At 37.7% G+C, this 13,309-nt stretch overlaps 1 protein-coding gene across 6 annotated transcripts in view; it reads left to right on the top strand.

Annotated features, from left to right (window-relative positions):
* Positions 1-13,309, top strand: part of KAT6B (lysine acetyltransferase 6B) — a 191,839-nt gene that overhangs the window by 147,713 nt on the left and 30,817 nt on the right. For all 6 annotated transcript variants that reach the window (XM_045439679.1, XM_045439680.1, XM_045439683.1 and 3 more), the window contains exons 12-13: positions 2,759-2,920; positions 6,190-6,283. In XM_045439679.1, the coding sequence (XP_045295635.1) occupies positions 2,759-2,920; positions 6,190-6,283 (256 nt within the window). The remainder of the gene's footprint in view (positions 1-2,758; positions 2,921-6,189; positions 6,284-13,309) is intronic.

The raw sequence follows: 13,309 nt of genomic DNA on the forward strand, positions 1-13,309 counted from the left end.
GCAGGAGAAATTAGCTTTGTTCAGCAGCTCCAGCCAATGTCTGGCAGGTGCTCACTCTTCCAGGGAATTGAGCAGCTGTACATATCTCCTCAGTACACAACCACCTGTGTTTCCATCCATTTCTTGGCAGAGTGGATAATCCTTTTGGTGAGACCCCAGCAGATGTTGGGACTGCCCCCCTCATCTGGAGAGATGGCCACCCCTGGAGAAATCTGCTGTTCTCAGGAACCCCTTGTGGCCACGTGTCTGTCATTGTGGGTTCTTAAAGACATTTTGTGTTTTCAGAATTGATTTAGTAGCAAAGGTCTTTGCCTGTATACCGTTTCATTGTTTAATCATGTTCTGTTGTCAGTTTCAAGGATCCAGTTGAGCTGTGTCACTTGTGCCTTGAGGAGACCATGCCTCTCTTTTGTGTTATTACCTATTCTCGGGGATCCTTAATTCTCTCCTTTATTCTCGTTACTCCAGTTGAGCACTTCCATTGCCCTGTCTTATTTTTTTCTGTTACCCATCTTGGTGCATTGTTTCCATGCATGGGTGCTCAGAACAAGCCTTCCTTACATAGACGTGATGTCTTTTTTTTCTCTGAAATACACTTTTTCCTTAGGTTTCTCTACTTTTGAGTTGTTCAGACTGAAATTTATTATCCTGCCCCACATTTCACTTTAGTTCTGGTCTGTAATGTCTTGCATATATTTAATATTGGGAAGAGTCATACATAGGTTTCTCTTATTGTCTAAACTACCTCTCGGCAGACAAGACAGCGCCCACTACTTTTTCAAAGGCTGATCAGAGAACACAGTAACTCCAGCTGCACCTTAGCATTTTTTAAAGACCCTCTTCCTTGTTATATCAGGCTCTTTTGATAAGCCTAAAGGAAGGAAGGGTATTGTTGCTGGGAAGATTTAATAATATAGTAGTTCTTAACAAAGGGTAGGCAGAGGGTTTCTCAGCCTGGGCACAATACACTTTTCAGCCTAAATAATTCTTTGATGTAGGGGCACCCTGTGCATTGTTGGGTGTTTAGTAGCATCCCTGGCCTCTATACTAAATGCCAGTAGCAGCACATTGCTTCCAATTGTAACAAGCAGAATTTCCTCCAGACATAGTCACTGTCCCTTGGGAGTCAAAATCACTCCCATTGAGGACCCCTGGGCTAGAGGGAGATCTGAATGCAAGTTGCGTAGTCTTGGGATGCTACTTAGTCAGCCCCACCTAATTGAGTCAACAGAGCTATGCTCATTTTAAGTAACTGTTAAGTAAATTAGTATGAATCTGCTTGTGGGGTTGAAGCTCTCATAAATCCTAGGAGAGTCTTCCAGTCTTGTTAGGCTGTTAAGAATGGTCTGCTATTTCAGGGCAGGTGCTTTTGAACCATAACCAAGATGAGAGGGGAAAAATGAAAAGCCAATTAGTAAAATTTATACATAAAAATATTTGAAGGAATTGGATTATCTGTGCCAAGATCCCTAGTCTAGAATCCGAGTTAATACTTAGAGAACAGCATGTAGGAAACTTTTCTCTTAGCAGTTTCCTAAGTAACTTATAAAATAAATGAAGAGTAATCATAAATTCCTATTTTCTTGTCTTTATCCCTCTTTAAAGCACGGATATTAGACCTTACACAGCTGATAAGAATTTGCTTCAGCATCATCCTCTCTCTGTTTTTCTGCTTCATGGACACATACATCTCTGTCTTTCCTTTTTGTAATGTCCTATCATTTCCAAAAGGACCATACTCTCAAATACATAAAAACTTCCTTTAATTAAAGAGAGAATTGTATCCTCTGTATCTGTTGCCCATATTTGATTATGTTGCTATGTGTGGGACCTAGGTTTCATCCAAGGGAAATAGTTATATGAAGTCTAAAAATAATTTGTGCAATATGAGAACCTGTATGGTCCACAGGAGACTGGAGAATGGTCAAGTTCATTGTTACAGAGCTCTGGTTAGCAAATATCCATTTCCCCTAAGAATAGTGCTAGGGAAATTCTTGAATCTGCTGTGCTTTTGGTTTTCAACATGTAACTACATTTGATCAAAGAAATTGGCATCTGTGCCTAGCCTCCTGTCTATAACTATCAGTATCACAGCTTGATTCTTTTATTTTGAAGACAAGTAGACTGTAATCATGGTACTTATTGTAGGTTGAAATTCATCTCACTTTCTCAGTAAGTATTCCCAACATAGAAATTTGATCTCTTCCAATTATATTTAAAATGATGCTTGGGATAAAACCAAAATGGAATCCTCTTTTGCTAATCTACACTTCTGAGGAATCAGAATAATACTGTTCATTTATTTCATTTTTACATGAAGTCCTTTTGAAAACAATGTAAAGTTTAACTTCCTTGAGCAGTATTTTGATGTGTTGACATTTCTTTAATTCAGATTTACTTCTTTCAAACAGAGAAGACATGCCTGATCATTTTTTACTTGCAATACATTACAATTAAAAATGAGTCTTCCACTGGTGCTTTTGGCTCTCTTCAGGTAGCTTAAAGAGAAATTTAAGCTAACTTAAATTAAATTAAAGCTAACTTAAATTCACCCTAATTTAAGAGAAAAAATGGAATTTTTATTTGCCAAGTGACAGCTGTTTTCTGGTTGACTTTATATGTGCTTAATGGAGTATTTTAATCTCTCAGTTTGGGATTTGGAAATAAAATTATATACTTTCCCAAATATCATATAAAAATGATTTTATATTGAGCAATATTTTTATGTTAAATAATGTTGTCTGTTTCTTTTTGCTAGGTTGATGGGAATATGAGCAAAATTTATTGCCAAAACCTTTGCTTGTTAGCCAAGCTCTTCCTGGACCACAAAACGTTGTATTATGATGTCGAGCCATTCCTTTTTTATGTCCTTACAAAAAATGATGAAAAGGGCTGTCATCTGGTTGGATACTTCTCTAAGGTAAAACAAGAGCCAGTATGACCTTCATTTTCGTATTCAAAATGTTTTTGGGAGAGCCCAGTTCTTTGAACAGGGCCCTTTTTTATGACTATAATTTGAATAAGTGACACATTCTGCAAAGCTCGGGTTCTTGTTCAGAGCTTATTAAGACAAACAAACAGTAAAAGTTGTGCCTAGAAAGTGTGTAGAGGACCTCAGCACAGTTTGCTGCTGTCTTGACTGTCAGCAACCATGTAATGTTATAATTGCTGCCTTGCAGACCACCTAGCATCTTTGATTTTTTTTTTTTTTTTAATGTTAAGCTTATTTTCCTTTCCCTCCCTAAGTGGTGTCAACCTGAAGGTTTCAGAGTAGTGTAGCATTTAAGAGATGGTTCTCATTTCTCCTCACTGTATTCCCTCTGTGGTCATCAGTATCGCAGTGAGTTGGAACGTTGGCATTTGGACAGTCAAGGTGATATAATGACTGGGTTTACTCATTTGTCTTTTACACTCTATGCTATTGTTTTAAGATCTAAAGCGGCCTCGCCTTTAGAAAGCCTGAGTATCTCCAGCTGTTAATACAGGGAAGCCCTTGACATATTGAGTGGTTACAGTTTGTCTTTTTTACTCACATTCCTCTGTTCAAAGGCTTCTGAAAATAACTCATAGGCAATAAGGAAAAACTGAGTCAGGTTATAAGCTTAACTTTTCTTAGGCACCTACAAGATAGTTTAATGTGCCAGGGTGGTAAATTATAAGATTTCTATGCACACGGTAAATGATCTGAACCCTGTATTTTATTTATTTTATGATACATTTTTGCATGTTGAGTGATAAATGAATTTTAATGAATCTTACATAATGTAAATGGAATGCTTTACGGAAGTGTCATTTTCATGGAATATCAAAAGATAGAATATATATGAAGGTCCTTTACAAACTGCAATTCTTCTAAATTTGAGAATCAATCCAGAAGTCGTAAATGAAACTATGAATGAGTGACAGCATTCATGAGAAATAGCCTCAGTATTTTAATCCACACGTTTGGTAAAGCTCCAAAACAACAAACAAGACAAAGTTAATTCGCACATAACAGATTCAAAAGATGACAGAGCATTAACACAAGATAAAACACTAAATAGGAAATCTGCTTATATAATGTGTAAAATATCTTACCTTTGTATAGGTTTATAAAAATCGTTTTCTCCAATGACTCGAAAAGAATAGTGGTCATGGGGTGCCTGGCTGCCTCAGTCAGTGGAACATGTGACTCTTGGTCTTGGGGTTTACATTCAAGCCCCACATGGGGTGTAGAGATTACTTAAAAATAAAATCTTAAAAAAAAGGAGACAAGAATAGTGGTCATGATTTTCCTTCCTCTTAGAAAATGGCATTTCTTTAAATGTGTCTGTATTTTAATGTAGATGCTTAATGGTGCCTGCTGTTTTTGGTCCTGCCTTGTCTCAAGTTGGCCTCTGGGTCTCGAGTTGATGGTGTCTGTTAAGGTTTTAGTCTCTGCCTCTCTTCTCCCAGGGGACCCACCATCATACTTAGAACAAGCTAAACTTTTCTCATTTTGTCACAGCTTCTTTTACAGCATGGCAGCAACTACTGTTATCTCTTACTGTACATGGAAAACTCATTCTTTGGCAGTGCTGTAAAACAAAAATCTAAAAAATAAGCATTTAAAAAGTCTAGGTGCATGCAAATTAAACCATATTGTAATGTGCCATTTGGAGTGTGAAGGACTATGGCCCTTTGGGGTTTTACTTAAACCAAATTCTAGAGGTTATAGCCAGAGGAATGTCCAAGATGTCCTAGAAGAGTTCAGTGTAAATCATTCCATGCTTTTGACTTCCCAAACAGATAGTAGTAGATGATTTTAAACAGGAGAGAAAGAAGAAACAGTTATTTTATCCATAGATTAGAATTTAGCTGTAGTAACACTTAGTTAAAGGGTGGGGTGGGGTGGGGTGGAGGGGAGGGTTGGACTGTATTACAATGTCTAAAGGAAGGAATGGTTTGGGACCAAAAAAAATGACATAAAGGAGGAATCCTTTCAATCCACAATACTTGTCTTTTTAGATAGAGTGACTCATTTGTCTGACTTTGCAAAGAATACTAATTACTTGAACCCTTGGCACAATGTGCACATCCAGTGATGGACAGTCCAGTTTCTTAGGGAAACTGACACATGATTTCTTCCTCCTCATTTCTTAGAGACTCCCAAGGACAGCTACAAAGGTGCAAGTGTTGGGAGCACATCTTTTTCACAAAGAAGTCTCTAATTCTGCCCTGTAGGGTTTTTTCCACAACAATTTCCTGTGATCTTTCAAATAGGTTCATTAAAGATCTGGGTGTTCTGAAGTTATTCTTTCATGTGGTTAGTGCCATTTGTGGTCAGCCTTATTTGTGGTTTATATTTGGCCAGAGCATTCACAACCTCAAAAGCCTTTTCCAGATCTTCTCGGTGCAGGCTCTGGCTGCTTCTGTGTACTCTCAGTTAAATATTGCTGCTCTGATGCCACATCCTATGAAGATTGCAGATTTTTCCTTAACTATAAGAACTGCTTCCCTCCATATTCTTCTCATTCTTCCTCCTAGTTTTATACTGTTGGTAACATTTTGGCCTCGTTTTTGTGTGGAGGCTTTGGGGTTTCTTGTTGCTCTTGTCTTTTTTGTTTTGATTTGTTCTCCTGGTTTGAAACGCAGATTGATTATTTCTCGAGCTTTTTACTTTGAATGTTTATCCATGAGACAGATGTATTTGTGCTGCTCTACCTGCACATACACTATTTTAGTTTTCACTGGTCAAGGCAGAAGACAGATGTTACAAATTTGTAAGTTATTTAGCAAGGTAGCCAGCTAAATCCTACCTTAACCCCCTGGGTGACTCTCTGGATGGTTTTGTTGTTGTTGTTGTTGTTGTTGTTGTTGTTGTTGTTGTCATTGTTTCCCCACCTCCCAAGTTGTCTGAGCAAAGAAGTCATTTCTTGCATAATGTCTGTGTTCGGTTTCATTTGGCTCATATTTACTTGGATTCTTTATTCATATTTTATGGTACCAACTTTCAGGGATAAAAATGCAAATTGAGAGGCCTGCCTGGAGTTGATGGTTTGTTGTTAGCTGATAGTTTGATTGATCAACACAGTAGGATTATTCTGCTTGATCCTGACCTAACACATTGGCTCACCTTAGTGGTCTATTGTACAAGGACACTGGCAGGTGCAGGGAATTGCCCACTTCAGCAGAGCTCTGACATACTTGATCTGTTTCTCCTTCCCTCAGGAAAAGCTTTGCCAGCAGAAGTATAATGTCTCCTGCATAATGATCATGCCCCAGCACCAAAGGCAAGGATTTGGACGGTTTCTCATTGATTTCAGTAAGTGAAGTGCTTTACTCACTTTCATGATCCAGGGAACTGATGGCTGTTAAAGGAAAGAGTAACACATAAAACTTTATTTAACATACTTTGTTGTTTTTATCAACAGATAACAGGTTTTCTTTTTATATTTGCATAGGCTAGAAAATCTTCCTCAAGTGAAAAATGTACTGCTGCTCACTTATTGTGCTCTAGGAAATTGAGACTAGATTTCTCAGCAGTGTCACTAGCTCACAAAGCCATTACCCTGAATGAACCGGCAGAATTACATTCCATTCCATGGTGCTCATGCTCATTAGCACCAGAAGAGGCAATTATTTGTGATTAAAGCTAAAGGAAGTATTATTTAAAAGGATTTTCAGCTTTCTAAAATTTTACCTATAATCTTATCAGTACAGAGCAAGAAAGGGATATCTGTATTTAGAAAAACAATTCTTTAGGTGGCTTATCCGATGAGCCTTTGTACTAGAAATAGCTATCTTGTTTTGTTAATTTCCCTTTTTTATTATAGAAATTATTACAATGTTTTATCTAGAGGTTGCCCAAGAAATTATTTTTTATACACAATTGTATCTTCAGAGTCTCTTCGATTAAAATTGGAATCCTCTATAAAAATATGCACAGGATAATGTAAAAAATATTGGTAGTTTTTCCTCCTTGTTTATATTATGTAGGGTATGTAAATGTAGTGCTAAGGCGACGTATGAAGAATTGATTCAAAATATCCAAGTAACACAAAGGCCAGGTATCTCATGATAATAGTAATTTCTGACCATGTAAAAATCTGTCACTAGGAACGGTGCGCTCCTTCATTAGCAGATTGTAGTCTATCTGATTTTAAATGGAAAGAAGGAAAATGTAGGAAATGACTTCATCTTCATAAGGTGCCTATCACATGCAAAAACCACAGTGTAAATATGCTCGAGGAAAATCATCAAGAAGTAATGTTGAGTTCAAATCTGTATTATAAGATACTGAAATATTAAAGCTGGGGTATGAAATGACCATATAGTAGTTTTGGACTGATTTGCACTCTTTATTGACATTGAAAGATATTGTTCTTTTTTTTTAAGTATTTTTTATTGACTATTTTTATATATTCAGATAACATTTCTAGTTATTAATTAATTATCTTAGTCTTATTTTTTGTTTCCTGATCTAGTTATCCTACGGAGGGCCATCTTACTAGGAGTTTACCATTTTTATCTTACAGAGTTCTAGGTGCAATCACTTCTATGGGCAAGTCCCTTTTTTTGTGTGGCCGCAATTTAGAAGCTGTTCATCAACATTATAGTTTCTAATGTGCATAGCAACCATCTGAGCCTTAACCTTTTGATACTTTGAGTATCTGCATGCCCACAGAATAAGGCAAGCTCCTTGGCTCATTGTTCAAGGTCTCCCAATACCTAGTTCCAGCCAGTTTTTTGAAGTGTTTTCATGGGCTAATCTCTTTTTCTGTAGATTTTCTGAGCATGTTTCCATATTTCCGTTCTCTGTGCAATCCCTTCCCTGAAATGACCACTTTTTCCTTCTACAGCCTCAGTCTGTTCAAAATCCTACCCACTATTAAGAGCCACCTCAAGAGCCTCTTCTGCTTGATCCCACCTCTTGGAGATTCATCTCATTCCCTTCTTGGCTCCATATCTCTCTGGCATAGCACTTAGACTCAATTCCTGCTTTTGTGGTGATAACTGATGTTGAATGTCATATTTCCAACTCACTGTAAACTCCTTGGGTAACTTCTTCTTTGTTTTCAGTAGGACAGTACAGTCAATAATCTGCATTGGATGTATTTTTTTCTTGTTTTGAATTGAATCTCCAACGTGATACATGGTCACTGCCCACAGTAACTTTCCACCTAAAATTTAAAAGGGACTAGTACTGACTGGATAAAAGTGCAAGTCTCTAAATATGGTAGCATCTTATTTGTACAACACAATCTGGTAATGAGGCGTTTTATTTTACATAAGAGAATAACCCAAGAACAAAGACATTCCCTTCAAGTACTAAATCTTTATGTTAGCCACTTTAGTGAAAACTGTATTTGAATCTGCCCTGTATTTTTAAACAGGAACTATGGAGCCCATTGGAACTTTTCTGGATTGCTCAGGGCCATCATGACAAATGCCATCCATTAGGGTGTGCCCGGGTAGTACAGTGTGGAGGGTATATTTTTAGATTTTCTCTTTCCTGTACCCTTGACATTGCCCCTAACATGAGATTGGGTTAAGGAGTGTGGGTGAATGATTTGAATGAAGTTGGAAAGGAGTTGGTGTTATTCCTTCAGAGGAATGGAAACAAGGGGACGGATTTTATAATACTCAAAAAATGGGAACTGGTGTAAGCCCATAGAAATTAAATTTAAAGCCAAAAAAATTCCTTGGTCACAAAGGTTTTAAAGAAGATAGAGTAGGCTGCTGAAAAAATTGATAGCATCTCCTTCTTTGGAGTTACTTAAAATAATGGTAGATAAATATCTTCCCAGAATGATTTAGATCCAATCTTACAGAGTGAGGAGATAAACCCCATGACCTCTCATAATCCTTGTCAACCTCATAATTAATTCAGAACTCAGGGCAAAACAGATAACCAAGGTTACTGCTTTTCTAAAATGTGCTATGTTTTTAAGGTCCTTTTAATGGTTAGATTTATTTTATTTCTATTTTGTACGTGAGCCTGAGGGACTTTTGGTCAGGGGATATATTTTCAGTAATTCAAATAAAGTTGTAAGGCAGGAAAATGTTTTGTCTATAGTAACTGCTAGTTTTGGAAACCAAAACGAGATAGCAGTAGGAAGAAAGCTGTCGCTGCCCACTTACACAAAGGATTAGAGATACAGGTGCAATGCATTGTGTAGTGTGTATGTAAAGAACTGCAAATCCAGAGCTTTGAACACTATTCTCCGGGATAGTCCAAATAGGAGGAATAGTCATGTATGGGATCAGATGCTGCCCTTGGAATAAGTTGTCTTCTCACTCTTCCCGGGACAGCCTGTCTCCAGTTTGTCAGAGCATGGCTCCCCAGTACGTCATTTGCAGAACTTGGCCAGAGTGATTTAAGGGTACCAGCTCCCAGCCTGCTTATAAACCACCTCATGGGTTTTGTGACTCTTTGCTCAGAACTTAAGTGGGAAGTGAAAGGAGTGACAAGGTTGAAGCTGGTAGCACATCTCTTTCTCCTGGAATCTGAGATTCCTTCTCTTAGTCAGGAAATTTTTAAGTCCTCCCCATCTCTGTCCACACACACATACACACACACCTCAATCATGAGTTCATACTGTAACCTTGCATTCCAGATCAACGCCACCACACGGTTTTATTCTATCTTTCCACATTTCTATATTTGTAAGTCTCTTCTCTGACAGTGAGAAACTGGACTTGCAATTATCCACAACATATTTCCTTATGTGCTCAGCCCTAGACTACACATTAAATAGTTGCAGAATTGCTTACTCATACCATCTAGAAATCCAAACCTCCTAACTAGAGGTCAATATTTGTATATGGGTTTTTCTTTTTTTTTTTTCAACTTTATGTTGAGTGTATTTAGTCAAAATACTGTGTTCAAATGTTACTTGACTTCATTCTTTTTTATTTTTCCACCTTCAGTGTAGTTATTCATTTGAAATATAGTTAGGCTTATTTGTTTGTTATCCACATTTCAGTTTTTTCTCTGTCTTTGTTGCCTTTTGTTTTGAAAACATAAAACATGATTTTCAAAGTTAAAACTGTATTAAAGTGTCCACTCAGAGAAGTGTCACTTCCCTTCTTCATTCCCTCTACCCACCCCCAGCCCTCGGTTCTTTCCTGCAAAACACCAGCCTCATTGGTTTCTCTTTTATCCTTCCCATGTTTCTTTTTGTACAAATGAGAAGATGTGTGTTTTCTAATTTCTCCTCCTTTCTTACACAAAAGTGATCATACTATAGCTAGTCTTTTACAGTTTGCTTTTTTCCAATTAACTGAAAACCCTGGCTCACTCCATTACTACTTCCTAGGGATTTTCTTACTGTCTTCTGTAGCTGCATGGTACTCCAATCTTGTGGATGTCCATAGTTTATGCACCTGCTCCCCTGAGCATGGGCATAGAGGGTGTTTCCAGTATTTCACAGTTTTAAAAGGGTGCAATGAGTAGCCTTGGGCACATTTGGACTGATACATACTAATGTAGCAGTTTTAGTTTGTTATGTGTACTGTTGTTTAGGACTCTGCTTGGCTGGGCAGTAGATAAGCTGATAATGAGTTGTCTTTTACTCAGGCCTGCAGAGCCAGAACCCTGCCTGGGGAACAGGATGCAAAACCCATCCTCCTCAACTGACCCAGTGAAAGCAAACTGATTCAGCAGTAGGTTGCAGAATGTTGTGCCAGGTAGTGGTGAAAGAAGTTGGCATCATTAACTTACTGGTGTGTTTGTTGTAAATGCACTTATCTGATTCTAAACTGGATAATGGAGGAGAACGAAAAGAGTGACTTCATTCATTTTTTACCTCTCCGTGAAACGTTTGGTGACTAGGGGCACCCTCGTCTACACTCTACTAAACACCAGTGACAAAGATGAAGAAGACATAGTTCTTTCTGGGTGGTCAAGTTCACTAACAAGTCAACAGTTGCTGGATAGTATGTTCGTATAGTATATATTGGGAGCTCATAAGAAGTTGAATGAAAACATTCCTGACTAAGGGGATCTAAATCATGACCGTGTGAGGAAACACATCAGATGTTTGGGCAACTACAAAAGAAACTCCAGGTAGATGAAAGACTTAGATAATTAACAAAAAATGAAAACACAAAAACTTTTAAAAAGTGAAAAAAGGATATAAAATTATATGGTCTTTGGATGGTCAAGGACATCCTAAGCAATAAGCATTAAACCAATGAAAGAAATCACAAAAGAACATACACATGGGATTGACTATATAAAATGGTAAAATGTGGGGCGCCTGGGTGGCTCAGTCGGTTAAGCGTCCGACTTCGGCTCAGGTCATGACCTCACGGTCTGTGAGTTCGAGCCCCGCGTCGGGCTCTGTGCTGACAGCTCAGAGCCTGGAGCCTGCTTCAGATTCTGTGTCTCCCTCTCTCTCTGACCCTCCCCTGTTCATGCTCTGTCTCTCTGTCTCAAAAATAAATAAACATTAAAAAAACTAAAAAAAAAAAATGGTAAAATGTATTAATATTTAAAAGCAACCATAATGGGAAAGACGTTGGCAACGCACATGCCAAACAACTCTTTGATGGCTATAGTATTTAAACAAATATTTAAAAGGAAAGGTTTGATAGTGTTAAAGCATAAACCTTAATAGAAAAACGAGCAGACGATATAGAGGACATGAATGCAGAACGCACAGAAAAAGAGCATCCTTGGTGGCAGCCACACTGCTGACATGTACTGAGAGTCTCCTATGTGCCAGCCACTTTCCTAAGATTCCTGACCCATCCAACCCTCACAACGCCAATTGAGACATTTTATTCTTGGTATATGTGTAAGGAAACCAAGGCACAGTTAACACAAACAGTAAATAGTTCACCTGCAATTTAAGTCCGAGCACTTGGACTCTTAGCCTCTTTGCTCCAAAGTCTGTCAAGTACAAATGGCTAATTAAAATGTGGGGGGAAATGGTTGGTGATTTAAAAATATAAATTCAAATAACTGAAAGATTATAATTTTTTGCCTACCAAATTAGCAAAGCCTTTAAAATATACCCATATTTAAGTTGACATAGATGGACACTGTTACATTTACACTGGAAAAAGTATAAATTGTTAGACATTTTCCAGAAGACAGTATATATCAAAAACATCTGAAAGGAATTTATTCTAAGAAAATCAACATACTTTAATCAGTATGCATTAATTTCATATTTAATGTAACAACATGTTTTGTGTTATTTTTTTAAATACTGGACATCCCTCCTCACTTCACCCTCTTCCCCAAATATAGCAATATAAACTCATAGTAGAAAGTTAGAAAAACATAGATAAATTACCAAGAGAAAATTAAACACCTCAGACTTGTGGTACTCAAAGAGTTAATGTTTTAGTATATTGTCTGTCACAGTGTCATTATTTATTAATAGAAACAAAAACTGAAATAGCCTTGATAATTCAAAGATAAGAGAGAACCATTCCCCTGAGAAAATTGTGGTACATCCATATTAATGGAGTATTATTAGCTACTTAGAATTAAGAATTATGTTCTAAAGAATTGTTAATAAAATAACAAGATGCTTATAATAAGCAAATTTCAAAATTGTGTGTGTGCGCACACACACATACACATATATATATGTTCTCAATTGTGTAAAAAGTATACGCAAAGAAAGTAAAGAAACACAGTTCTAGATCATCTCTAGAATTAGAATTACAGGCAATTTTTCTTTTCTTACTCATACTTTTTACTGTAACTAAAAAGAAAACTAAGAAAAATCTGTGAAGGCCTGACCTAGAGGAGTGTGGCAATGAGGCTACATGGAAACAAGGCAGGTATTTTCCTGTTTATTCTGCAGCAGGTAGAACTCTACCTGGCACCTCGTGGTGCTGAGTCAATGCTAGATGAGTGGATGAATGAACTGAACTTGGAAAGGTAGTGAGCGCAGCTTTGATCATGTTGCCTTCACTTTGACTTTGAAGATCCACATGCAGCTTTCCTTGGAGTTTGGAGCTCAGCAGGGGTATGCGTTAAAAAGAGCTACTGGCATACTGGCATAGTGGGCATACTGTGGTAGTTGAAACCATAGTTGTGGGTGAGGACAACCTGGGGAGAGTGTAGGGAAACAGCGCTGAGGGTGGAGTGCTTGAAGTTCCAACATTTTAGGGACTAGGAAGGGTTTTGAGGATGAGGAGGTTATCAAGGAAATTGAGAAGGGTCCAGAAGTAGGAAGAGGATTGAAGAGAATGGTTTCAGGGAAGCCAAGAGGTCAGCCTTGCAACAACAGTAGTCAAAATCATAGCTGATCTTTGTGGACCACTTAAGTGTGTCAGGCACTTGTCACCTATCTGAATTACACAGGTTAATTTGCTCAATCCTTGC

Source organism: Leopardus geoffroyi, chromosome D2, assembly GCF_018350155.1.
Source record: "Leopardus geoffroyi isolate Oge1 chromosome D2, O.geoffroyi_Oge1_pat1.0, whole genome shotgun sequence".
NCBI classification, from domain to species: Eukaryota; Metazoa; Chordata; class Mammalia; order Carnivora; family Felidae; genus Leopardus; species Leopardus geoffroyi.